Source organism: Sebastes umbrosus, chromosome 15 (assembly GCF_015220745.1).
Source record: "Sebastes umbrosus isolate fSebUmb1 chromosome 15, fSebUmb1.pri, whole genome shotgun sequence".
In the NCBI taxonomy this organism is placed as follows: Eukaryota; Metazoa; Chordata; class Actinopteri; order Perciformes; family Sebastidae; genus Sebastes; species Sebastes umbrosus.
Genome location: NC_051283.1, coordinates 3,200,670 through 3,228,667, shown reverse-complemented (window position 1 = coordinate 3,228,667; position 27,998 = coordinate 3,200,670). Strand labels below are relative to the sequence as shown.

The 27,998-nt window shown below is 38.9% G+C and overlaps 2 protein-coding genes across 2 annotated transcripts in view; one reads left to right on the top strand and one right to left on the bottom strand.

Annotated features, from left to right (window-relative positions):
• Positions 1 to 27,998, bottom strand: part of nudcd1 (NudC domain containing 1) — a 70,181-nt gene that overhangs the window by 21,787 nt on the left and 20,396 nt on the right. Inside the window, exon 6 of the mRNA XM_037795036.1 lies at positions 18,372 to 18,579. Within this exon, the coding sequence (XP_037650964.1) occupies positions 18,372 to 18,579 (208 nt within the window). The remainder of the gene's footprint in view (positions 1 to 18,371; positions 18,580 to 27,998) is intronic.
• Positions 3,962 to 9,594, top strand: LOC119503327 (CD209 antigen-like protein E). The gene is made up of 6 exons (XM_037795038.1): positions 3,962 to 4,224; positions 4,292 to 4,393; positions 5,568 to 5,741; positions 6,469 to 6,611; positions 8,135 to 8,238; positions 9,118 to 9,594. Exons 1-6 carry the CDS (start codon positions 4,155 to 4,157, stop codon positions 9,263 to 9,265), a joined length of 741 nt encoding a protein of 246 aa, XP_037650966.1. The 5' UTR covers positions 3,962 to 4,154; the 3' UTR covers positions 9,266 to 9,594.

The window sequence follows — 27,998 nt, the reverse complement described above, 5'->3', positions numbered from 1 at the left end:
AGTGTGTCAGTGTGCTGACTTGACTATGACTTGCCCCAAACTGTATGTGATTATCATAAAGTGGGCATGTCTGTAAAGGGAGACTCGTGGGTACCCATAGAACCCATTTACATTCACATAGCTGGAGGTCAGAGGTCAAGGGACCCCTTTGAAAATGGCCATGACAGTTTTTCTTCGCCAACTGTTTAGTGTAAGTTTGGAGCGTTATTTAACCTCCTTCGTGACAAGCTAATATGACATGGTTGGTACAAATGGATTTAAATAGCTAAAACTGAGCCCGTTACAACCTCCAAAAGGTCATTTGCATTAATGCGTTAAAGAAACTAATTTGCATTAACGCGCTATCACGTTAACTTTGACAGCCCTACTGCAAACATGTCGCAGCCTTAGTTTGAGATAAGCTTGAGGTTTTACAGAAAGATGCACACCACTTTTATCTTAAATGTTATATAGTAAGATTGTTTTTTGATTAGAGCTTCAACGATTATTCAATAAATTGATTAGTTAATCAACAGAAAAATGACTTGGCAACTGTTTGAATAATTGTTGCTGATTTAAGCTATTTTTTTTTTTTTAGCAAACACGTCCAAACTTGATTCTAGGTTCTCAAATGTGAGACCTTTTGAATCAAATATATTTGAGACAAAGATTTTAAAAATTATTAGATTTTTTTTGGCCAAATTATGAAAATCACCTACACAAACATTTCAGATCATATGCAGCTGTGAAGTACGCATAATGTTATCATGTCTTACTACATGAGAAATCTATAAACTTGATCATGTTTGACTGGCAGGAGCACCATGACTTCAATACAATGACACGGGATTCTTTTCAATGACTCTCATTGTTTCACTAAATGATGGTAATGAAAATCTCTCATCATGGATTCAAGCCAAAATATTAATGAATTAGAATAAAATCAGAATAAAACATTTTCTTTTCTTCCTTGTTATAAATGATATGTTCGCATATGTGCATTTTGCCCAGAGCGATGTCATCTCCCGTCGTCCCTGTGGACGTCAGAGGTTCTGAGTATATTCAGTCATAGTGCACCATTCGCTGTTTTCCATTAAGCGAGGAGAGCATAATGAACTACTGTGTGTTGGTGCTTTATCATGTTTTCTGGTACTGAATGTATCATGTACTCTCCATTGCATTGTGGTCCACTGAATAGGGCTGAATGTACCATTTTAACTGCAACACAGTACAGCACAGTATCATGTGCAAACTATTAGGAGCATGTGATCTTTTCATTTTAATTTAACTAGAAAAATTGTGTAACTTTTCCTTTATGGCTTATACCACATTTTCCCTTTGTCTTATATTTTGTCTTCTCTGCATCTTCTCCTACCTCCCTCTTTCCCATTTCATCTTCCTCTAAAGAAACTTAAAATGAAGTTTATTTCTGCCGTTATGTAAACCAATAATTAACACAATCTCTCCTGGGCATAGAAGTCCAGATAAGACTGAAATACAAAAAACATGCCATCTGAAGGCATTGGCAGTCTAATGTAGCTAAATATGTGTTCAAATGAAAGCTTTCATACTGTAGCTGCACTCTAAATGCTAAAGAGATGCTCCTTCTTGTGCTGTCGGACCAAAAAGTGTCCAGGAACATGACGGTGAGCGTTGGAACTATTTTTTTTTTTTTTTTAAACTTTTCCTCAGTGGAGGAGTAATTTATTTCTGGGAAGTAATAATTTTAAACCATTGATAAGCCAGAAACAGAACAATTAGTCTGCAAAGTGATATTCGGTAAATTATCTTGGGGAATTGCTTGTTTATGCAATTATAGAAACAGCTCTAATGCTTCACTGGTAGTTGTGGCAGCATTGTTGCTATTTGTGCAGCATGCAGTTTACTTCAATGGTGACTGTCAACTGGGAATAAACTATCACAACATCTGCATGTCTTCATACCACTAGAGGAGAGTGAGAAACTTCTTTTGTCATTCAGGTGAACTGGTGTTAAAACAAATGGTTAGCAGACACTTCTTCAACACCTAATTTGAACTTTTCACACTGAAGTAGAGACGACATAAAAAGAGGTCCTTCCTCTTTTCTCAATAATAACGCTCTCGTTCTTTGGTTGTATTTCCCTTTTGAGTATGTTGCAGTGTTACAGCTTGTGTTACAAAGCGCAGTCCTGCGTTCTTAGACCAACAATTCCCTGCAGATATGACACATGAGTATCAACCTAGAGCCTTATGTGCCACTGAGGAACTGTATTTGTGTCAGATTTACAGTATCATGATTCTTTGTTCATTAACCTGTTAGGAACTGGGCGTTGAACGAGCCGAATAATGGTGGTGGACATCAAGAGAGGAAGAGGACTGTGCACATATCAGAACTGAAACCCCTGAGTGGAATGATCAGCCGTGTGAAACTGTTATGCCGTGGATCTGTGAGAAAATAGCTTAATGTTGGTTATATGTTAATGCAACCCAGTTACACAGCAGTTCGTGAAGTAGTCACGAAATTTATTGATTCTTGTACACAAACTCCTCATTTTTTTCAGGATGGTCAGCAAAAAAATCAATTTGTATGTAATTCACTTAATTGTGAACCGGAAAGTATACCGAGTGGCGAACGCAGCATATGGAGGATAGAGGGTAGATGGGTGGGTCAAAAAACACACGACTATTACCCAGGAGGCCGCTGCTGGTGTCCCGTGTGAAACTAAAAGTCAAAGCTGATTTATTTGTCACGTAAGTTACGGCACTTCTGGAGTTATTTTAACCAAAACCACGATCTTTTCCCAAAGCTTACTAAGTAGTTTTGTTGCCTAAACCTTACCAAGTCAATCTATTCCTAAACCTAACTAAGTAGATTTATTTTGAAAAGACTGGAGAGGAAATAAACACGTGTGTCAAGTGTTGCTGGACATTCGTAGGAAAAAGCAAGAAAAAATACTTCGTCGTGCTGAGCGTCACAAAAAAAAGGGAAATTCAAGTCAATGAACACAATGCAATTTTGCAACTATTTCACGAACTGCTGTGAGACTGTGTTGGTAAATGTTATGTTAATTGAAAAACGCTTTCTCCATCTCCTACCGTCTCTAAATGGAGCACTTGAAGTAGTTCAGCATATTTGATGAAGTTGATGTAATTGCATGATTCTTGCACTTTTTGGGGCTGTACCCAAATGGTTGAATGCACTTAATGTAAGTCGCTTTGGATAAAGTATCTGCTAAATAAATGTAACGTATCCATAATAATATATTATGTTTATTTGTTGATTATATTTTGCATTATTAATCAGAATCTGTAACTACTGTACTAAGTAACTAGCAGCAAAAGGTATCGAATAAATGTAGGAGTAAAAAAGTACAATATTTGAATAGAAGAAGAAAGTAGCATAAAATGGAAATAATAAGTAAAGTACCTCAAAAGTATACTCAATTACAGTACTTGAGTAAATGTACTCTTATTTACTTTCCACCACTGGTTTTGTTAAACTAGCATGAAAAGCTGGTTGTTTTTCAATATATTCTCCTCTATAGATATCTATACTGTATACGTATACAGTATATACTGTAGAAATCTTTCTCACATGCCTCCACGGTGAATGGAGAATCCAAAAATGTATTCCTGATGAATTGAAGTAAATTCATATCAAAATATTTGTTTACAAACTCTCACACACTTTAATAGGCTATTTTCATCAAAAAGTAAGCACAACTGCAAGTCAAGTATACTTTTCTATCGGCCTATAAGGCAAGAATACTTCATTATACTTTTCGTAGGTATATCTCGATCAAAAGATTAAGTACAAGTATAAGCCAAGTAGATTTTTCTGTATACTTGCCTGTATAAGCTAAGTATACTTACGTATATCTCTGATAAGTACTTACAAAGTAAACTGAAAGTATACTCTCTTATTTTAAGTTTTAATAAGTATACTAATAACATACTTGAATAAACTTTTATTTGGTAAGAGTCGTAGCTCCTGTTAAATAACTTTAGACTAAGAGTGTTCATGTGTGCCATTACACGGATGTACTTACAAAAAAAAATAGTGTTAGTGGTGGATGTTTTTTGTACAAGATATTCTCATCACCTCAGAAATTTGTGACTTCCTCTTTTTTCAGCATTTACATGTAGTCTGTGCTGACAGCTGTTTTCTAGGAAATAGTTGTCATTCTCATGAGCGATGGAAGAAATCTACGCCGATGTTAAATATGACACGTCTGTTGACCCAGGACCTTCGACCAATCCAACAGGTAAGAGTGTTCAGTTAGTCTATGTATCATCATCTGATCACTATTGACTGTATTTTTCTGTGTTCAGGTCCCAGGAGCTCAGAGAAAAGATTTTGTAGAGCTGTTGATCTCTGTCTGGGGCTGCTGAGTGTTTTCCTGCTGGCTGGACTCATCGGCCTCCGTGTCCACTGTGAGTCTAAATCACATTCACAAGATAAAGTCAGACTGAACTTGTGCTTATAGGAGCATCCTTCTACTCTAGAAGATGTACATGTTTTCCCTAGATATATGTATCACTGTTAGGATCGAACCTGCCAAATTAAAAAAAAATAATAATATGTAAATATATATTAATAAATGACTCGATAAATAAATAAATATATCATTAAATGCAACAAAAACAATATTAAAAATAAATGTAGCCATTAATTAATTGTTAAAATGTGACATAAATTGATATTTGTTTTAATTTGCTTCTTTATTTATTTAACTTTGTATTAATTCCGTTATTTATTTTGTCTTCATTTAATTTTCCTTTTTATTTATTCATGTTTTTTTAAATTAATCTTTAAATGTATTTATTTTTGCATTTACTTTGATTTATTTATTTATTTTTGCATTTATTTATTTATTTAATACTTATTTTTAAATGTGTGTATTTATTTATTTATTCATTCATTCATTCATTTATTTATTTATGCACAATTTCCCTTAAAAAATAAATACATACATAAATAAATACATTTAAAAATGTAAAAAATAAATACATAAATAAATAAAAGGGGAAATTAAAAAGGAGTATATAAATAAGGGAAATTAATTAAAAGCTACATTTATTTTTAATATTATTTTGCTACATTTAATGACATATTTATCTATTTATTGAGTCATTTATTAATTTATTAATTTTTTCTTTATTTCGTTCCGTCCTCCATATTTTTTCACTTTCGTTTGTTTGATTTGTCTGTCTTTTCTCATTTTTCCCATTTACATTTTGCTCTTTTAAAGCAGTTTTGTTTTCAATCTTTTGACATTAAATAAAAACCAAACAGCCAAATCAACAAAACAAGGGCTCATTTCATTTCGGTGGCGTATTAAAATTGAATTTGGTGCAGATCGTCATCATAGCATTTATCCAGTATCAACTTTTTAGCTTTTTTTTTAACAGGAGTATCATTAAAGACATATGCAGCAGAGGCATGTTGCATCTCTACTGTGATAAACCCACAGATCTTTGATATGTTGGTTAAGTGTGATCACAATCATGGGGCAAAATACGGAAATGTAGTCTTGTGCAATACATTATAGACATAAATGCAGAAGGTGTTTTGAGTTTCTGAGAAATGTATCTTGATTAATTTTAGGTGTACTTCGTTGTTCAGCTTCAGATCTCTCTACTATCAAAGACAACCTGACTGAGCGTCTCCAGGCCAGCGATTACAAGCTGTCCTCTGTGTCTGCAGAGAGAGACCTGCTGAACGCCAGCCTCACGGAAATGGCTAAAGAGTTGGACAGGCTTCAGAGTTTGTTCAAAGAGAGTGAGTGCATTCATTTTGAATTAATAGTTTACATGCAAAGATTAACTCAGTCAATCCTTTATGTCATTTGCATAGAGATGTGCCCTCTAAATGTATGTGCCATCTCAAAGTAGTGCCATGATGTTGGATTTTACAGGGACTGTGATAAATAATTCAAATGCAGATCCCACTGTTCTGATTGCAGAAAAAAAGTAAACTTGTTTTACTCAGATTTTATGCATATGGTGGTGTGTTCTTTATACTATGACAGTTTTCCTAAAATTAGATTTTAAAAAATCACAATATATTGCCTTACTTACAGTATCGCAATAAATCGCAATATATCATATCGCCAGATTTTTGCTAATACACAGCCCTAGACTCTACAGTATATATAAAGATGGACGACATGACAGCTCCCCAAAAGTGAAGCCAAAACATCTGGCTCGCCCCCTGGTGGCTGGCTGCAGTATAGCTCATAAATCCCACCCCCCTCCATGTTAGCAGATGGGACATGGGCCAAACTAAAAAGTCAAAGTACACGTCAAATAAATCTTTTCCAAAGATGGTTTCTGTCATTTTAGTTAGTAGTTCTTATCACGCTGATGTATGTTCAAGTGTTAATTTTTCTGGTAAGTTTGACTTTAATTAGTTATTTGATGCTATAATAAAAAGGGGATGAGACATCATGATTGACAGCTTGATTGAGTCTTGTTGATCTGTATTGAATCTTGTTTGTATCTTGCAGATAAAATGTGTCCACCAGGATGGACGAAGTTCAGTTCAGCCTGTTACCTCCTCTCTGTTTGGAGTGGTTCCTGGGATAAAGGCAGAGAGTACTGCAGAAACAGAGGAGCCGATCTGGTGATGATTGAAAGCGCTAAAGAGCAGGTGCAGTGTGTCTTTGTGTATGTGCGTGTTTGCAAATTGATATTGAAATATATATATTTTTTTTTTTACCATTTTTCTAAAAATAATTTATTTTATAAATCATATTTCTGGAGAGAAAACGTAATTTGCAGTTCAGCTGTATGGGAACGTGATATTTAAGAGACAGGGTTGTTGTATGTATTCAATTAACCCATATAAACTGGGGAAAAAAAGTTTGGAAACTTGTGTTTGGTGGATTATTTCTCTGTTGTTACAATGCTAATTGGCATTGTATTTTACATCGTTGGAAAGCCTGTTTATTTACCTTCGCAATGATGTCCAACTTGTAAGGATCATGCATTTGTGGGATGAGCAGCACAGCTGATTATGTGAGTTGCGCCCAAGAAAAATCAGCCAAAATGCTCTGCCAATGGTAAATAGTGTATTCTCATAAGGCTACCAGGAAGCCTGCAATGACTGCCCTTCACCGTCGGGCCCGTTTGCGCTGGTGTCAACAACACAGACAATGGAACCTGAACATGTGGGGGAATGTCATGTTCAGTGATGAGTCCAGGTTCTGTCTGCCAAAGTTGGATGGCAGGATCAAAGTATGGAGACGACGCGGAGAATGCTATGTTGATTGTTGCACCGATGGAGTAACAGCTTTTGCTTGGGGCAGTGTCATGGTGTGGGGCGGCATCTCCCTCACTGGCAAAACAAGGCTTGTCATCACTGAAGGCCATCTCAATGCAGGGAGATATTGGGATGAGATTCTGCAGCCAGTGGCGATCCCATATCTCCACAATCTGGCACCTAACTTCATCCTCCAAGATGACAACGCTCGCCCCCACAGAGCCAGGGTTATCACAGACTACCTCCACAATGTGGGAGTAGAGAGAATGGAAAGGCCTAGCAAGAGTACAGACCTCAACCCAATTGAACACTTGTGGGATCAGCTTGGGCGTGCTGTACGTGTTAGAGTGACCAACACAACCACGCTGGCTGACCTGCAACCAATCCTGGTTGAGGAATGGAACGCCATCCCACAGCAACGTGTGGCCAGGCTGGTGACCAGCATGAGGAGGAGGTGCCAGGCTGTTGTGGCTGCGTATGGAATAAGTATCTAATCCACCATACAACTCAAAACAAGAGTCAATACCAACAGGAGAATACACTGTTTACATTGGCAGAGCATTTTGGCAAATTTTTCTTGGGCGCTACCCACATAATCAGCTGTGCTGCTCATCCCACAAATGCATGATCCTTACAAGTTGGACATCATTGCGAAGGTAAATAAACAGGCTTTCCAACCATGTAAAATACAATGCCAATTAGCATTGTAACAACAGAGAAATAATCCATCAAACACAAGTTTCCGAACTTTTTTCCCCCAGTATATATAAACAAATTAATAATAACTTAATCTCACTGTGGACAACGTAAACAAAATATGTTCTTTTCTTCTTCATGTTCAGATAAATACGTAAACTGCACATATTGTGGTTAAAACTAAAATATAATGTGGGTTTCTTTATGTTGAACAGACGTTTGTTGCTGGGCTCACCAAGAAAATGACTTGGATTGGTTTGAATGACAAAGATGTGGAGGGGACCTGGAAATGGATCGATGGAACTCCACTGATTCTGAAGTAAGCCTTTACATTGATATTTAATATAGAAATATACAGCCATAATTTTATGTTACTATAATTTATTTAAATATATATAGATAGATTTATTATAGATCATACAATATGACTCAACTCAAGCGGTTTCTTCTAATGCTGAACTTTTAACGTTTCTAAAACTGCAGATTTCAGATAATAAAAAATAACTAAAGAAAATATACACCATTTTCAGATTGACTGTCCTCAGTAATGTTTTTTTTTTAATGAAATCCTGTTTTCCTCAGTGGAGGAGTAATTTATTTCTGTGATGTAATAATTTTAAACCATTGATAAGCCAGAAACAGAACAATTAGTCTGCAAAGTGATATCCATGTAAGGTAAATTATCATGGGGAATTGCTTGTTTATGCAATTATAGAAACAGCTCTAACGCTTCACTAGTAGTTGTGGCAACATTGTTGCTATTTGTGCAGCGCGCAGTTTACTTCAATGAAGACTGTCAACTGGTAATAAACTATCACAACATCTGCATGTCTTAATACCACTAGAGAAGAGTGAGAAACTTCTTTTGTCATTCGGGTAAACTGGTGTTAAAACAAATGGTTAGCAGGTACTTCTTCAACTCCTAATTTGAACTTTTCACACTGAAGTAGAGACGACATAAAAATTGGTCCTTCCTCTTTTCTCAATAATGACGTACTCGTCATTTGGTTGTTTTTCCCCTTTGAGTATGTTGCAGTGTTACAGCTTGTGTTACAAAGTGCAGTCCTGCGTTCTTAGACCAACAATTCCCTGCAGATATGACACGAGTATCAACCTAGAGAGCATTATGTGCCTCTGAGGAACTGTATTTGTGTCAGAGATTTACAGTATCATGATTCTTTGTTCATTAACCTGTTAGGAACTGGGCGTTGAACGAGCCGAATAATGGTGGTGGAAATCCAAAGTTGGGTGGAGAGGACTGTGCACATATCAGAGCTGAAACCCCTGAGTGGAATGACCTGCCGTGTGAAACTGTTATGCCGTGGATCTGTGAGAAAATAGCTTAATGTTGCTTATATGTTAATGCAACCCAGTTGCACAGCAGTTCGTGAAGTAGTCACAAAATGTATTGATTCTTGTACACAAATTCCTCATTTTTTTTCAGGATGGTCAGCAAGAAATCAATTTGTATGTAATCCACGTAATTGTGAACCGGAAAGTATACCGAGTGGCGAACGCAGCATATGGAGGATAGAGGGTAGATGGGTGGGCTCGAAAAGCACAGGATTTTACCCAGGAGACCGCTGCTGGTGTCCCGTGTTAAACTACAAGTCAAAGCTGATTTATTTGTCACTTAAGTTATGGCACTTCTGGAGTTATTTTAACCAAAACCACGATCTTTTCCTAAAGCTAACTAAGTAGTTGTGCTGCCTAAACCTAACCAAGTCAATCTATTCCTAAACCTAACTAAGTAGATTTATTTTGAAAAGACTGGAGAGGAAATTGACACGTGTGTCCAAGTTGCTAGACATTCGTAGGAAAAAGCAAGAAAAATACGTTGCTTAAAGTCGTGCTGAGCGTCACAAAAAAAAGGGAAATTTGTGTCTATGAACACAACTCAATTTTGCAACTTTTTCATGAACTGCTGTGAGGCTGCTTTGCATGATTCTTGCACTTTTTGGGGCTGTACCCAAATGGCTGAATGCACTTAATGTAAGTCGCTTTGGATAAAGTATCTGCTAAATAAATGTAACGTATCCATAATAATATATTATGGTTTATTTGTTGATTATATTTTGCATTATTAATCAGAATCTGTAACTACTGTTCTAAGTAACTGGTAGCAAAAGGTATCGAATAAATGTAGGAGTAAAGAAGTACAATATTTGAATAGAAGAAGAAGAAAGTAGCATAAAATGGAAATAATAAGTAAAGTACCTCAAAAGTATACTCAATTACAGTACTTGAGTAAATGTATTCTTATTTACTTTCCACCACTGGTTTTGTTCAACAAACATGAGAAGCTGGTTGTTTTTCAATATATTCTCCTCTATAGATATCTATACTGTATATGTATATAGTATATACTGTAGAAATCTTTCTCACATGCCTCCACGGTGAACGGAGAATTCAAAAATGTAGAAAATTCCTGATGAATTGAAGTAAATTCATATCAAAATATTTGTTTACAAACTCTCTCACACTTTAATAGGCTACTTTAATCAAAAAGTAAGCACAACTGTGGGTCAAGTATACTCTTCTGTCGGCCTATAAGGCAAGAATACTTCATTATACTTTTCTTAAGTATATCTCGATCAAAGATTAAGTACAAGTATAAGCCAAGTATACTTTGACTTTTCTGTATACTTGTCTGTATAAGCTAAGTATACTTAAGTATATCTCTGATGAGTACATAAAAAGTAAACTAAAAGTATAGCTTAAAATAAGTTTACTAATAGCACACTTGAATAAACTTTTATTTGGTAAGAGTCGTAGCTCTTGTTGAGTTCTTTCAAGGTCAGCAATCCGTTTTGAATCCCAATTGAAAACTAAAGCTGCGAGCAGTGATGTACGGGTCCTTGCACCTTCCCGCGCGTTGTGGGTACTGGCGGGATGCTGACTGACGCGGCCAGGCACAATGAAACCGGAACTCTGACGAGCGCAATGACGCCTGCCACAAGACTCTACGACAAACGGTTCATGAGTTATAAAAGGGGGCGTGGCTAATGTGTAGGGGGCGGGGATAATGGTACCAACTTAACAGGCACTCTCTGCTGAGTGATATGACACCTCCCACAAGACTCTACGACAAACGGTTCATGAGTTATGAAAGGGGGCGTGGCTAACGTCTTGGGGTAGGGCTATGAATCTATATCGACATGAAAATGACCTCAGGACTGGACCAACGTCATGGCTGAGAAAGCTGGAGCAGATTTGACAAAGTATGTTGAAGTTACAACAACTTCCTGTTTCTTGGCGAATCACGCCAAATGGCCGCAATGCCACGGCAACGCCGTTCAACGAAAACTCACAGTCTTCACAAAAATGCATCATCAAGGTCTTAAGGCTTTTCTGACCACATTTGAGGTGGATCTGGTCAACCTGCTAGGAGGAGTACATTAAATTAGAAAACATGTAATTTCCTGTTGTCAGTAGGGGGCCCTATGAGTGTGACTCAATGTGGACATGTACATGTCTTCAGGACTGGACCCCTTATCATGCATGAGAAATTTGGGGCAGATCGGACTATGTACAGTGAAGTTACAACAACTTCCTGTTTCATGGCAAATGGCTCAAAATGGCAGCCACGCCACGGTCATGCCGTTCTGTGAAAACTCACCATTTGAATAACTTTTCACCCTTAAGGTCTTAAGATGGTCCTGACCAAATTTCAAGTCGATCTGATTAAATCTGGAGGAGTTTGTTAAAGTACACAGCCTATAAAACGCTAAAAATGGTTGAAAATCGCACATTGAATTAAAAGTGGCTGACTTCCTGTTGAGTTTTGGGCAAACCTCCAAGAGGCTTTTTTGTGTGTCTCCACATGTTACATCTGCCCGCCAAATTTCATACATGTAGGTGAAACCGGAGCGAGGGGCTCAATTTTTCCAACTTTCTAGGGGTCGCTAGCGAGCCATTTTGCAACACCCAAGCCCGAGACCATTAAAATACTTACATTTTTCACCGCGTCTGATAAGTGTGACAAGTTGAACAACTTTTTCAGCATGGCAAAGGCCTCAAAAGGCGATTCATTTGCATGAAAAGAATAATCCTTATAGTTTCAATAGAGCCTTCGATGGCCCAACATTGTCGGTGCTCGGGCCCTAATTAGCTTCAGCTGAGAATGATGTTTGTCATGGTTAGCCATTGATAAAATTCAGAGGTTTGCCACATAAATATTTTCTAAATTGCTCTTTGCTAATAAAAAAAGAGCTAGGAGTGACGAAAGGGGCAATAAAGGGATTCACTGGTGTCAGAATTGAATAAGTATTTTTAACAACTAGTGACCAGATCCAAATGGAACTGGCTATCAGAAACCAACCCAAGTCGAACTAGAAGGCCACTCGGAGAGCGCAGACCTCTGCCAAGGCTATGCTCTATCTCGCAACGTTAACAAAAGTGACAAATAATGTGCGTATCCGCCATATTTGTAATGGGTTTTCCTTGGCCCATGCTATGCCCTTCTACTACTATCTTGTTGCGAAGGAGGCTCAATAACGAAAATCTGTCATGGCCGTTTTCAAAGGGGTCCCTTGACCGCTGACCTCCAGATCAGTGAATGTAAATGGGTTCTATGGGTACCCACGAGTCTCCCCTTTACAGACATGCCCACTTTATGATAATCACATGCAGTTTTGGGGCAAGTCATAGTCAAGTCAGCACACTGACACACTGACAGCTGTTGTTGCCTGTTGGGCTGCAGTTTAACATGTTATGATTTGAGAATATTTTTTATGCTAAATGCAGTACCTGTGAGGGTTTCTGGACAATATCTGTCATTGTTTTGTGTCGTTAATTTATTTTCCAATAATAAATATATACATATATTTGTTTAAAGCAGCATGTTTGCCCACTACCATGTTGATAAGAGTATTAAATACTTGACAAATCTCCCTTTAAGGTACATTTTGAACAGATACAAAATGTGCAATTAATTATTTTTAGAATTTTTAGGCATAAACTAGTCAACCTACTACTTCAACATGACACGTTGCGCACACGTTGCAGCCTCAATCTAAGAATGCAAACATGGGCCTTCAGAAGCAAATATCATTCATACTCTATTGTGCTGCTGGATGTTATGAAACAGGTCTATATTTGGGAAACAATGACAAGATATGAAAGAGACACATAAAGGCAGCTTCTTAATTCAGTTCCCGGCAGAGGAAAGCGGGATGGTGCTCAGCTGTCGGACTATAAAGAGCATAACCCATTGGTATGGAAAAACATGCTCAATACAAACAATAGGAGTGTTCTTATCTAGGTATTTACATTGTAGAAGGACATCCAGATGGAGGTTGCATGCACACACACACACACACACACACACACACAGACAAACACACACACTTCTCCCAGCTAGATTTCCATCTAGGGAACAAATCAGACCATCTATTTTATATTTTGTTTGGCTACATCTACTGTCCTTTGTGTATCTATGGAAAAACACCATCAATTGTGATTTTCTGAGATATTCACTGCTAGAAAGGGCATCTAGATAAACACAGCAGCACCCAAACAGCAGACGAAGAGAGAGGGTCACTGTATGGAATTATCACATACCGAGCGCCAAATGTCAGTAGAATTGATCTTTGATACATAAGCAGGGATAAGCTTAAAGAATACAATATAAAATGTCCACCTCACAGTTCTTCATCCGAACATCATTATGTTTAGATTGTTCTTTCTACACACAACAAATCATAGACACAGGTATACTCTGTCTCCATCACATACACACACATGCACGCACGCGCACACGCACGCACGCGCACACACGCACACACACACAGGAACCTTGAAACATATCAAGGATAATCAAAAATCTAACAAACAGGCTATGTAACATGTTTTTCATACTGAATGGAGCATTGAAGGAAACAGGAAGCAGAGACAGAGAGCTCATAGAGACACAGATGAAAGGTCTTAAAGTGGAGGATATGACTCAATTCATATTGGCTACTGGATTAATAGATCCAATGCTTAGGAAAAATATTCAGCTCCCTTGCCCTTTTTATGTTTTATTGTTTTGCAACGCTGAATCACAGCGGATGTAATTTAAAAAAAAAAAAGTAGAAAAAAAGAGCTGGTCCACTGTTCCACAACTAGGACAACATGTCCTCTAGGGGTTTAAATCACCAGTTTCATCACGATACGATATCATATTGATTCTTTGGACAACGATACGGTAGTTGTCGATATCACAAAGTCTGCCACGATACGATTTCATTGAATTCAGGGGCCTGTGATTGATATGAAACAATATCATACGCCCATTTAACACAATCAGTTACATTTATATCAACTCAAAAAAAGCAACTAAAAAATGTGCATGCACGCATGGGAATGGCCCTTTCTAGAGCCAGTTGGAGCAGAACCAGAGTGTCGAGCGAGTGTGTGTATGTGGGAAGTGAGTGGTGAAGCAAGAGAGAGAGAGCGGCGGCGACGGCAGCAAGTAACGTTATCAACTTCGGCCCAGGCAGGAAAAGTTAACAGGGTTTGGTTTGTCCGTTCTGGGCTACTGTAGAAACATGGCGGTGCAACATGGTGGACTTCGAGGAGAGGGGAACCTGCTATTGGAGACAGCCCTAATATAAACAAAACTAACGAATACACGATTCTTATTATCAGGTGATTATACACTAAAGACAACATACTTCCCTTCCATTTCTGCCAATAGACCCCCCTAATTTTACCTTTAATTATTAATCAGAGTCTCAAATTGATAGTTCAGTATACTAAGATCATACTATTTTATGAGACTACATTAATTGGCTATCATTTTCCCTTTGTTAAGAAGGGTGTCGCCCCGATTGATTTAATGTCAATTAAATCATATTATCCCATATAATTAACGATTTTTGATCATTATCAATGAATGTTGATAGCCATAAGGCATTTTTGAGCTCCTGCACCAACAGAATTGTAGTGCCCCGTTATTATTAATATAAAATAAAATAATAAAATATATTGATAATTTATACATTTTAGTGATATTAATAATTATCTATAATATTTGCTAATAACAAGACCAGCTCCTACCTGCATCCCCAAAATACAAGCAGCAGAGAATGAGGGATGCAGATAGTTATAGTGAGTGCAAGGACAATAACAGAGGTTAAAGGAATACTTCACCAACAGCATCACCATTTGTATACCAGTAAGTCACCCTGTGTTACCTTGAATTCTTGAAGGACACTTTGTTTTTCTCAAATGCCTCCACGGTTTAAGGGACGTGGGACATGTTATGAGCTTGGATCTTGAGTTTCATTTACCATCATCATGTATTGTATTCATTTATTTACATTTTTTAATCTTTACTAAATGTTCTGTAAAAAGACATGGAAGTAGTTTTCTTCAGTCCCACTAACCTGTCACAGTTCTGTAGTTCGTACGTCCACCTATTTCACATATTGTGACTAGGGCTGTCAAAGTTAACTCGATAATAACGCGTTAACACAAATTTGTTTTAACGCCATTAAATTCTTTAACACGTTAATGCATCTTGCAATTTTTAGGTTGTACCGGGCTCAGTTTCAAAAGCTAGAGTGAAGATACTGACACGAAACTAGAAAAGGAATCCATTGGTACCAACCATGTCATACTAGCTTGTCGCGAATGAGGATAAATAACCCTCCAAACTTACACTAAATTTTGGCGAGGAAAAACTGTCATGGCCGTTTTCAAAGGGGTCCCTTGACCTCTTACGTCCAGATATGTGAATGTAAATGGGTTCTATGGGTACCCATGAGCCTCCCCTTTACAGATATGCCCACTTTATAATAATCACATGCAGTTTGGGGCAAGTCATAGTCAAGTCAGCACACTGACACACTGACAGCTGTTGTTGCCTGTTGGGCTGCAGTTTGCCATGTTATGATTTGAGCATATTTTTTAAATTTAAATGCAGTACCTGTGAGGGTTTCTGGACAATATCTGTCATTGTTTTATGTTGTTAATTGATTTGTAGTTAATTGATTTTCATAAAGCAGCATATTTGCCCACTCCCACGTTGATAAGAGCATAACATACTTGACAAATCTCCCTTTAAGGGACATTTTGAACAGATAAAAAATGTGTGATTAATTTGCGAATATTCGCGATTAACTATGGACAGTCATGTGATTAAATATTTTAATCAATTGACAGCCCAAATTGTGACATTAGCTGAAGTGGAAAATATTCCTCATCTATAGGAGAACATTCTTCATCTATTGAGCGACATGGCCTAGTATACAGCCAAGAAATTCAGGTCTTGAAAAGGTGTCAAGTATGCAAGGCATCTAGTTGTATTTTCACAATTTTCACAAATTCCTTACAACACTGAATCACAAGGTGTATGGCTGGGATTTAGTTTGACACTGAGCAACAGAACCCCATCTGTAATTTTCCACCTTGTCGTGTGTCCCTGTGACACTGGTCACAGTGTCCTCGTAGGATGACTCAAGGCAAATTGTCCCCAGCTAATGAGCCAGACCCAGAGTGATTCAGGAAGCCTTATACATTAAATCAACACCATTGGCAAAGAGTCACCTCGCCTGGAATAGGAAGATTGGGACAAATTCCTGTAGCCAGGCTCCAGGTGGAGCTTTCAGGCGAACGTTGGACCCCTCAGGAAGAGAAGGCAGGGCCTCGCTCAGACTGTTTTCAAACGGGGAGGAGAACTGCTAACATAGACTCAGGGATATAGTTGGTCAGGGAAGGGAGAACGGCGGGACACTGCTTTTCACTTACTCCTTAAGGGAATACTTCACCCACAACATCACCATTTGTATATCAATTACTCACCTCGTGTTACCTTGAACTCTTAAAGGACACTTTGTTTTTTCTCGCTTGCTTCCACGGTGAATGGAGAATATAAAAAAAAGGAGAAAAGTGAAGTAAATGGGGGCCATTTAAATGTGGTCCCCATTTACTTCACTATATCAAGACTTATATCCTTTCTTTAATTCTTCGTTCACCGTGGAGGCATGCAAGAAAAACAGTGTCCTTTATGAATTCAAGGTAACACGGTGTGAGTAATTGATATACATGTGGTCAATTGTGGGTGAAGTATTCCTTCATTCCGGGCGAGGTGACTCTTTGCCAATGGTGTTGATTTAATGTATAAGGCTTCCTGAATCACTCTGGGTCTGGATCATTACCTGGGACCTTGAGAGACCCTTCGAAGACACTGTGACCAGTGTCACAGGGACACACAACAAGGTGGAAAATTACAGATGGGGTTCTGTTGCTCAGTGTCAAACTACATCCCAGCTACACACCTTGTGATTCAGTGTTGTAAGGAAAAAAAAAGGAAATTGTGAAAATACAACTAGGTGCCTTGCATACTTGACACCTTCTCAAGACCTGAATTTCTTAGCTGTATTATACTTGGCCATATCGCTCAATAGATGAAGAATGTTCTCCTATAGATAAGGAACATTTTCCACTATAGTTAATGTCACAATACGTGAAATAAGTGGATGTACGACTACAGAAAATGTAATAAATATTAAAAAAAATGTAAATAATGAAATACAATACATTTTAGTGAAACTAATCTGACTCAAGATGCAAGCTGATAACATGTCCCAGGTCTGTTAAATGCCTATGTGCATGACTACTGCACATAATCAATATTGATGGGGAGGTTCATGGGGTGTAGACTACCAGTATGTGAGATCTCTGTTTTTGGCTGGACCGCAGAGGGCCAGCCCTACAAACGCAAAAGTCTGTCACTGAGTGACTGAGTGACTGACTGAGTGATGAAGTTACACGATTGGACGACCGAGTGTTGGAGTTTCCTCATTGGCCGTTTCTCTTTCAAAATGAAAAGGTGGGAACAGTCCGACTCACGAAACTTGGACCAAGCTGTCAAACAAGGCGATCTTGTTCTAAAATGAAACGGGATTCGGCAGTGGCATCGCCTATTTCTCACTTAAAATGGTTCCAGAAGTAGATTTTGGTGGATTGTTTGGACGGAATAACAGAAAGTTTACGAGCAGGCCGCCATGTTCTTTCCTGTTTGAAACGGCGAGCAGAAAACTAGGAACTAATCAGGTGCATTCCATATCACCGCTTGAACAGCCAGTTGAGTGGAGCAGCGCGTCCCCTAGTGTCCAAACCGGACCTGGTGGACATGTACCGCTGGATTTAACATTATAGACATGACCACTGACTATTTGTGTAACAATTTAGACACAAATTCACAGACTGACCATACACGGTCCAGATATATACTAAGTTCTGACCGAGTCTTGTTGATATGAGGCTGTGAACACACAGGAGAATAAACATGAGTGGAGATGGAAACTGTTCCTTGAGTTGATGGTTTGTGGCTTCCCTGTTCCCCTCATTCAGAAGCAAAACAAAACTGAAATACAGCTGTAATGTACAGCATCATGAGGTTTCCTGTGTCTCTGCTGTTTCTTGCTCCTGAAAATACTGAAATCAAAAAACAACTTTGCACACCTTTTGTCATTTTTGATGATCCAGGCGCTGGCCTCTGGGTCTACAGATGCGTGTAGCTGGCCCTCCAGTAAAGGAGGGAAACCCTGAACTCCGAGCCTGATGTTGTCTGCCTTGAGCTTGAACTGCACCTCCTCTTTGGTGAAACCCTCGGGCATGCGCACACACACCGTGATGTCCTCCGCTGTCTGCTGCCAGAAGTAAATGGGATCTGAATTCAAATAGGAGAGAGAAATGTATGGTGCTAAAGTTAATGAGATGAAATGAAAGTCCTGTGCCGGTTGTTTCAGAGTCATACATAAAACATCTAATAGAGTGCAGGAGTTGAGGGGAATTACTGCTGAATATTCAGCGACACTGCAGATGGGAGACTATTAAAATAAATGAATTATCATCCCGCGAGGGGGCACTACAGGGGCCTAGCTCACAGCGAAGCTATTAATTCTCCTGCACAACTTGACATTTTAACCTGCAGTGTTGTGCAGAAATATCCTGTCAGTCCTAAACTTTTCAGATTTTGTTGTGCTACTCGTAGTAGTTTACTTGCAATCATCCTTTTATTGATTTATTTTCAGATCAAGGTGAACAGTTTGAATTTGTCAAACCTCTAGAGAAGGAGTGATATTAAATCACTATAGATATAAGTGACAATCTTAGGTCTCAATTCTGCATACTGAACCACAGAATGGGTAAAATACACACTGCAATATGGACCTGCGGGTACTGTGAACATCTAGGTGGAAATGAGATCATGAAGGCAACATTAAAAAACGTTTGTATTTTTTTATATTAAAACCCTAAAATGTTAAAATCAAAGGATTTCATTAAAGGGGACATATCATGAAAAAACACACTTTTTCAGTGCTTGTGCACATCTGGGTATCTGGAGTTCCTACCAATCCACAAACTGTGAAATAAGACAACCCAGTCAGTTTTTTGTGGGCTGTCTAGATCAGAAAACATGTGATTCAACAAGCCATTCAGATTGGTTTCCCCTTCCTATGTCACATGCAGGCTCATCAGAATATACCGCCCACAGCTTGACAACTACCTTTGCAAAGGTGCACCATATTTTTTCTCGCAAGCCAATCAGAGCAGACTGGGCTTTTTCAGGAGGGGGGCTTTAAAGAGACAGGTGCTAAAACAGAGCGTTTCAGACAGAGAGATATGTCTCCTTTAATATTCATAACTAAATCAGCAACAATCAACTTTTGGAGAAAAAAAACTGCTTACCTATTACTTATTAAGAGTTTAAAGGGGACATATCATGCTCATTTTCAGGTTCATGTTTGTATTCTGGGTTTCTACTAGAACATGTTTACATGCTTTAATGTTAAAAAAACCCAAAACTTTATTTTTTTCATTCTGTCTGTCTGAATATACCTGTATACCTGTCTGAAACGCTCCGTTTTAGTGCATTTCAACAGAATGCAACGGAACTGCGTTGCTAGGAAACAGTTTGGGTCCATGTTTACTTTCCTGTCAGCTAATGTGATTCACATACACTGCAACATGAAATAAACTGGGACACATTAGAATGTTTTACGTTTAAAACTGTGAAATTGGTCTAAATATTGTAATTTGTGACATCACAAATGGACAGAAATCCTAACGGCTTGTTTTCAAACGCACAGTTTCTGAATACAGGCTTTGTCTATTTCTCCGTATATTGAGTGTTTTTGATACTTTCACAGTATTTATATATAACTTAAACCTGCTTTATAATACAAAAGATATGAAAAATCTCACTTTTTTTACAATATGGGACCTTTAACACTGAAAAACTCATGGGGACTGTGTGGGTGTGGTTTGATCCGATTTGCGTGACATATAAGCAAACAATCCCATAAAGGTTTTTTTTGAGACGGAAAGCAAATCTTCCACCTCACATCATTCACATGAATTTGAACCGCTGGACCAACCAGGGCAATGTACGTACCAACTGTACAGACATAAGGACACAAGGACACAACAAACAACTGTGTCTGTCTGTGTTCAATCTCTGCCTGAACTAAGAACTCACCAGAGACAGGGACAGTTCTTTCTCTTATTTCCCTCCAGTGTCTCTCCTTTATCCTCTCGTCTTTGTACGTTTATGAAAAAGATTTCTATCGACTTTGTGTGTAATCGCACCGCCATTCATGTTCTGTCTGAAACACAGTAACTGTTGTCAGATTTTGATAAAATATTTGCTGCACAGAATTACATAACTTCCTCTTCAAACCAGTGAGAAGAGCAGAGACAAAAACAGAAATACCTGTATGAAAAATCTCTCCTGTGAAATAACCCAAACTGTTAGGCCAAATAACTGTGTTCATGTAAGACCCTATCACTCATAATAAAGCTGAAGATAAAAATGTTTAGGTATTTACAGCACAGTAAATGGGGCCTGGAGGTTCCCACTCTGAATGAGCTAAACATCGGGGAGGAGACTGGCGGTGGGTCCGGTTCGTGAAACAGTTCAGCTAGACCAGGGGTCAGCAACCTTTACTATCAAAAGAGCCATTTTAGGCAAAAACAAAACCAAAAAATCTGTCTGGAGCCGCAAAACATTTGAGCATTGTGATGAAGGTAACACATTTTATAGTCTAAGTATATAGTATATAAGACTAATGCAGTGAAGGCCAAAGAGACTTCCAGAATAAAGTCATAATATTACGAGAATAAAGTCATAACATTATGAGAATAAAGTCATAACTTTACGAGAAAAAAAGTCGTAATATTACGAGAATAAAGTCATAACTTGACGAGAAAAAAAGAAAATAACACGTGAAATTACTACTTTATAATATTATGACTTTATTCTCAGAATATTACGACTTTCTTTTCTCAAAAACCTATGACTTTATTCTCGTAATATTATGACTTTATTCTCGAAATCTCAGATTTTTTTTTTTTTCCTCAATGCGGTCCCAATACTAAGTTGTACCGTCATATACAATAGACCTACAACAATGATAAATAAAATGAAAATGTTTTCAAAAATCCACAGGGAGCCACTGGAGAGGGGCTAAAGAGACGCATGTGGCTGCGGAGCCGCAGGTTGCTGACCCCTGAGCTAGACGGTTGATCTGCACACCTGTATTGGCTCGAGGCAGCAGAGGGGGGGAGCAGCAGCAGGCTGACGGCCCGCTGTAAGGAGCCGGGAATGAAGACTGGAGGGAGGCTAGCTAGCTAGCTGGCATATAGTCCATCTATGAATCCGTGACACACGTTGAGTGACAGCCCCCTCATTTGCATTATGACGCAGAAATGCATTAAGAAATGTGTAAAGAAATGTATAAAGAAAAGAATACAGAAAATAATAAGATTGGGGAAATAAATAGGGGGTGAAATGTAAAGGGAAAATCGTGCAGAAATAAATACTTAAATAAATAAATATATACATTTAAAAATAAATTTAAAAAAATGCAAAAATGAATAAATAAATACAAATGAATGCAAAAATAAATACATTTAGAATTTAATAAAAATGAATAGATAAAAGGAAAAATTAAACAGAAGAGTAAATAAATGAGGGAATTAATACAAAAATAAATAAATAAAGAAGCAAATTAAAACAGAAATATAAATGTATGTCACATTTTATCAATTAATTAATGGCTACATTTATTTTTAATATTATTTTGCTATATTTAATGACATATTTATATATTTATTGAGTAATTTATTAATTTATTTTTTGATCTTGGCAGGTTCCGTCCTCCATATCTGAGAGGTTTTAGTACAGGTGAGAATGATATCTCAAAACCCTGTTAACAGATCTTAATTAAATTTAGTGCAACATTAGGCCATCGGCCAAGGAACACGTGTGCGGCTTTTGGTGTGGATCAGAGCTAGGTGCTGAATCATGATTTCAATATTGCTATGGTAAATAAGGCTTTTTCCTCATGAGCTGCTGCTTCTTACTTGAATTAAAAAAAACTGGCACATACAGTATATAGTTGTGCCAGCAGCGTTTCAATTCATATCCGGATTTAAAACTTTATTTTCTATTTTTCAAATTAACATTTAGAGTGTTATGAGAAGGCACAGTCTTCAACTTCTTCTTTTATAGACCTTTTTTACAAACATGACGGCTGCATATCCGCTCCTTCTTAACAAGCAACTAATCTGTTCTCACCATTGCCCACATTGTTAAGAAGCCAATTTTCTGTTGCCTCTGACTCAGCACCTCCACTGGCCTGTTAGCAGTCTGTGATGCACAATCAAATCATTTTTTTTGTAGTCAATGACAAAACCTATACTGTGTGGCACTCTATAATGAAACACAATAGAAAGTCATCACAGAGTGAAAATGAGAACAGATGTATAGAGGAGGAGGTCAGCAGGCCATTTTTGTTACATGCCTTGTTGGAAAACGTATGAACAGCAGCTTGTGTCCTTCTTTAACTTCTCTCTAACAGTCCACCGATGCTTGATAAAAATGACTTTGGCTGCCAAGTACATAATCATAAATGGGGCAAACAATCCCATCGCAAATCTGATCGAAAACTATTTTGCAGCCTTGTGCTTAAAATCGCATTTTCAAGAACGGGCAGAGGTTGTTCACGGATAATATTTCTAAAATAAAGCCCCTTTTGAATTCTTCTTTCACCAGCAAAGTCCTTTTCATCTGCTGCTGATCAGAAGGGAGATTCATACATTATTTTCTTTCAGGCAACAATTTTTCTATTTTTTCGGAGTTCTTGCCTCGGGTGAAAGGTTTCCTCCTTCCTGTTATGTAGCTGCAAGGCATTTACAAAAGGAGAATAATACAGTGACCCCATCCCTGAACAGTCAACCTCCTCTCACCAGCTGGGAAACAGAATAACAATCCAAACTTAATTCAGAAATACTGCTTAGTATGCTCTAAACAACATATGGTTAAATTCCGCTGCAAGGAATACCTGGGGGACTTTCATTTAAGATTCACAATCCTAGACGGCCAGACAGGAGACACCAGGGAGGCAGATAATATTCAATCCCTCATCTGAATTAGTAGGCATCGCTGTGAGTGCTCAAATGAAATGGTAAGTAGTAAATCAATAATTAAATTATTTGTGGTATTGGTAGTTTACCTGAGTATTTCCATTTGATGCTACTTTGATGCAACTCCTCTATCTTTCAGATGGAAATAGTCCTCTATATTGCACTACATGCATCTAGTTAAAGGGACAGTTTGTAAAATTCTGAAATTGCTTGTTAACAGCGACACCTGTGGCAGTTAAGTCAACGAAAGTCAGCGTCCTGTTGCTCGCGCTTGTGCTCGCTCTACATAGACATGAACGAGCATCGATCAAAACAGTGAGGCGACACACGTCAGCTAAAAACACAATTCCACTCTATATTTCAGCTGCTTGGCAGTAATGTTAGCTGACCAGACGAAGGTCTCTCCATGAATCAATGCTGATCCTAGTGTTGGCTTTTCCTGCCTCAGCCTCCCGACCGCGGCCGGAGGGAACAGGGGAGACACCGGAGTTTTGGTCGGCAACGATAACGTTTCTCTCTGCGGAGCCCCGTCACTTCACAAGACACGGGAAACCTCTGGTGGTCTGGAGGAGCTGCAGCAGTTATTTCTGCACAAACGTCCACTGTACATTTACTAGATATTCTCAGAGCTAAACTAACTCTTCTGCAGTGTGGAGTGAGCATGCATGCACGTGAGAGTGGAGCGAAAGAGTGAGAACGAGCGCGGTGTGTGAGTGAAGGCAAGCAGGCAGACAGGCAGAGGAGCAGAGGAGCAGAGACTCCGGTCCTGGAGACCAAAGCTACGCGTCCTCCGACCGCGGCCAACACTGCTCAACAGACGGGCTTCACTAGATAGAACTTTGCAGTTTTGGTGCTTCCGTTTTAACTATGATTAAAAAAGGAACAATGAAAGAACTATGGAGGATATTTAGATATGACAGAAGGGAAAGATGAATCTTCTGAGTCATACACTAGACCCCTCTGCGCCAGTTCCTCATATACAACACTCCTATAGAGAAAACTCTGCCAGAACTGTCATATAACACACTCATTCTGTGATTACTGGCAAAGCCTGAGCACTGAAATTGGTCCAATTATGATGCTCCAAACCAACAGACCTGCTCCATATCTGGCAGGGATGAGAGGAACTGAGACATGTTCATTATCACCTTTTGTTGTTGTCAACTGAATCAACAAAGAAACTAATGAGGAGGGGAGAGAGGGAGCTGCCAAATCTTTAATTTCATTGCCCAATCTTCTCCTCACCTCTCCGCCGTTCGTCATTTGAACTTCTCTGTCGGCCAAACTGCTGCAGACACATATAATGCAACTATCCACTTACATAAATGATCCATAGTCACACTGTAGTGCTTTTGGCATTCATGTATTCATGAGTGGAGTGTTTTTCGGTGTCCTGAGATGATCCTATTTCAGAGACTTTTTCCAACCATTCATTTGGATGCTTTCTCAATCTACACAGTATATCTACCATATGCATATCTGCACCTCTTCTCCATCAGCGCCCCATTAGGTGACCTCCATCTCTCCTCCCCCCCTTTGCATCTCTTCTCTCATCACTTACAAGCCTCTTTGAAGATGCCTCCTCTCTTGACATCTAATCCACTTCTTCCACTCCGAAAGCAGAAATGCAGAGCGCTGATAAAAGGATCGGCTAAAAAGCTGCCATTACCTTGCTTCTGCACCATCAACACACACACACACACAAACACACACACACACACACACACTTTGTCCTGTCTCGGTCACCCCAGCTGGTTTTCTTTTGAAAAACAGGGTGGCTGTTTGTCTGCTTGTTTAGAGGTTGTGAGTATAATTGAGTGTGGAAACATGAAAAGGGATAAAAAACGAGTTTGGTTCAGTTTGGATTGGAAACAGGATGTTTGTGAATTTAAGAAAAGTTCTGGTGGTGTGAAGACCACCCCAGTGATATTGGGTTGAGACAATGTACTACGAAGCAGGATTTGGGGTTAGCGAGGTAACATCAGGGTTAACCCTTCAGGGTTTTCCGTCCTACGAAGGTGGATCACTTCTTACCGGGATAGATCGCCATGGTAACTGATGCTGAACAGCTAACCTGCTCGGGAGCAGGTTATGTTCCAGATAAGAGATCAACTCGTTTAAAGGCACCGCCTACTGACCAATCAGAGCTCAGTGCGCAGATCGTATGGTAATATTACACAAATACGAAGAAGTTAGTCATAATCCAGGCTGAAAGCAACACAGTTTAAACTGACGAATGCAGGAAGGACAGCTGGATTTATGCTGTGGGTGTTTATCGCTTTGAATTATATTTTTATATTTAGTTTTTTACTTGGTCTTGAGTCCGTTTCACACCACCGGAGACGGGGACGCAGCTGAAAAAAGGTTGAAATAGTCATAGACGCACTGTGTTTCATAATGGGCATAATGAGGTGTAACCCAGCCATCCATAATATTTATTATAGCTATTTATATCTAGACGAGTATATCTGACTTTTGAGTGTTTCTTTAAATTAATAAGTCTGTTAATTTACACATTCACACATTGTGACTTTTATCTTTCACCAGCTGTCCTTCCTGCATTTGACAGCTTCAACTGTGTTACTTTTAGTCTGGATTAAGAGTTTAACTTCTTCGTATTTGTCTAATATAGTTTACTCTTCCTTTGTAAAATGTGCCGCTCTGCCTGTCTGTCTGCAAGTGTGTAGACTTGTCCATGTCTGTGATTGGTCTGTAGACTTGTCCATGTCTGTGATTGGTCTGTAGACTTGTCCATGTCTGTGACTGGTCAGATGCTGCAAACACCGCCCCGTTCATGTGAACACGCCCGTAGCCATACCGAGAAACTCTGGGTTGATTTACCGAGTTGATAACTAGCGTCGTAGGACCACTCAGTGGGATCTCGGTTGTTAGGGTTAGTTAAGCCAGATAACGAGAAGATACCCTGGGGATGTTGAACTGGCTTCGTAGTACAGGCCTATGCTTTATATGAATGAGATAACTTCTGTTATGATTTGATGCTTTATAAAAATAAATTGAATGGTTATAAAGTTAGTGTATATGAAATACAAAAGTCAGGCCAAGTCAAGAATCTAACTTTGAAACAAATCATAATTACTGCTGAAAGATTAAAGGAATAGTTCAACATTTTGGGAAACTCACTTATTTGTGTTTTTGCAGAGAATTACCCCGACAGCAAGCGTCACATCAGTGTCGCGTCACGACAGCGTTGACGCGACACTGAAGCGATTGTCTTTACCGGTTCCGTCTTGTCCGTGAATTTCAAAGCGTCGAGCAGCAAAAGAGCAGCCAAACTTTCTGTGATATGTGAGAGTATTCCTGATCTATTTTTTCCATCAACACTGATACAAATGATTAATTTGCAACAGGTTACAGCTTTCTCTGAGCCCGAGCATGGCCTGCACTAATTATTTTGAGTGCTAGATAACAATCTCACACTAAACAATGAATGTTTCCTGCCGCTGATCAAATTACATACGAGGACTGTATGCCGTTAAGTCAATGAAAGTCAGCGTCCTGTTCTCGCGCTTGTGCCTGCTCTACATAGACATGAACGAGCATCGCTCAAAACAGTGAGGCGACACACGTCAGCTAAAACCACAATATCACTCTATATTTCAGCTGCTTCGCAGTAATGTTAGCTGACCAGACGAAGGTCTCTCCATCAATCAATGCTGATCCTAGTGTTGGCTTTACCTGCTTCAGCCTTCCGACCGCAGTCGGAGGGAACAGGGGAGACACCGGAGTTTTGGTTGGAGACGATAACGTTTCTCTCTGCGGAGCCCCGTCACTTCACAAGACACGGGAAACCTCTGTTGGTCTGGAGGAGCTGCAGCAGTTATTTCTGCACAAACGTCCACTGTACATTCACTAGATATTCTCAGAGCTAAACTAACTCTTCTGCAGTGTGGAGTGTGCACGCGTGCACGTGAGAGTGGAGCGAAAGAGTGAGAATGAGCGCGGTGTGAGAGTGAAGGCAAGCAGAGGAGCAGAGTACAGCAGAGACTCCGGCCCTGGAGACCAAAGTTACGGTCTCCCCCGCGTCCTCCGACCGCGGCCAACACTCTTTAACAGACGAGCTTCACTAGATAGAACTTTGAGGTTTTGGTTCTTCTGAGTAGTTTGTGTTGGAGTCTGAGTCTGAACAGCGTAGCCACACGCGAGCGCGCATGGGACACCGACCTGCAATGATTTATACGTGTAAGAAGTTACAAACAGTCCCTTTAACAAGTACAAACTAAACATTATTTATTCCAGTCTCTACTTTTCACACATTTTAGTTTTTGACTGTTGGTCAATGAGCAATTTGAAGACATCACTTCTAGTAACATGCATTTGTCATTGTTTGTGACATTTTTAGACAAAACAGTTCATCGATTAATCAACTATAAAACAAATATATTAATGAATAATATTTATCAATTATAGGCCTAAACATAAATCCCCAATTCTCACTCTTTCACTGACTAAACTAAACAGGCACTTTAATGCACCTCTGAGGGAGGGAAGAAAGATCCTGGCGTGGTTGTGTGTGTGTCACCGACACACATCGTCAGTAGAAGCAGTAATAAATGGCCTTGACACGTATCCCTGTAGAAAGACACAGATTATCAGACGTGACAGAGACCCCAGTCTGATTGGGGATATTCTGCTGCCTGC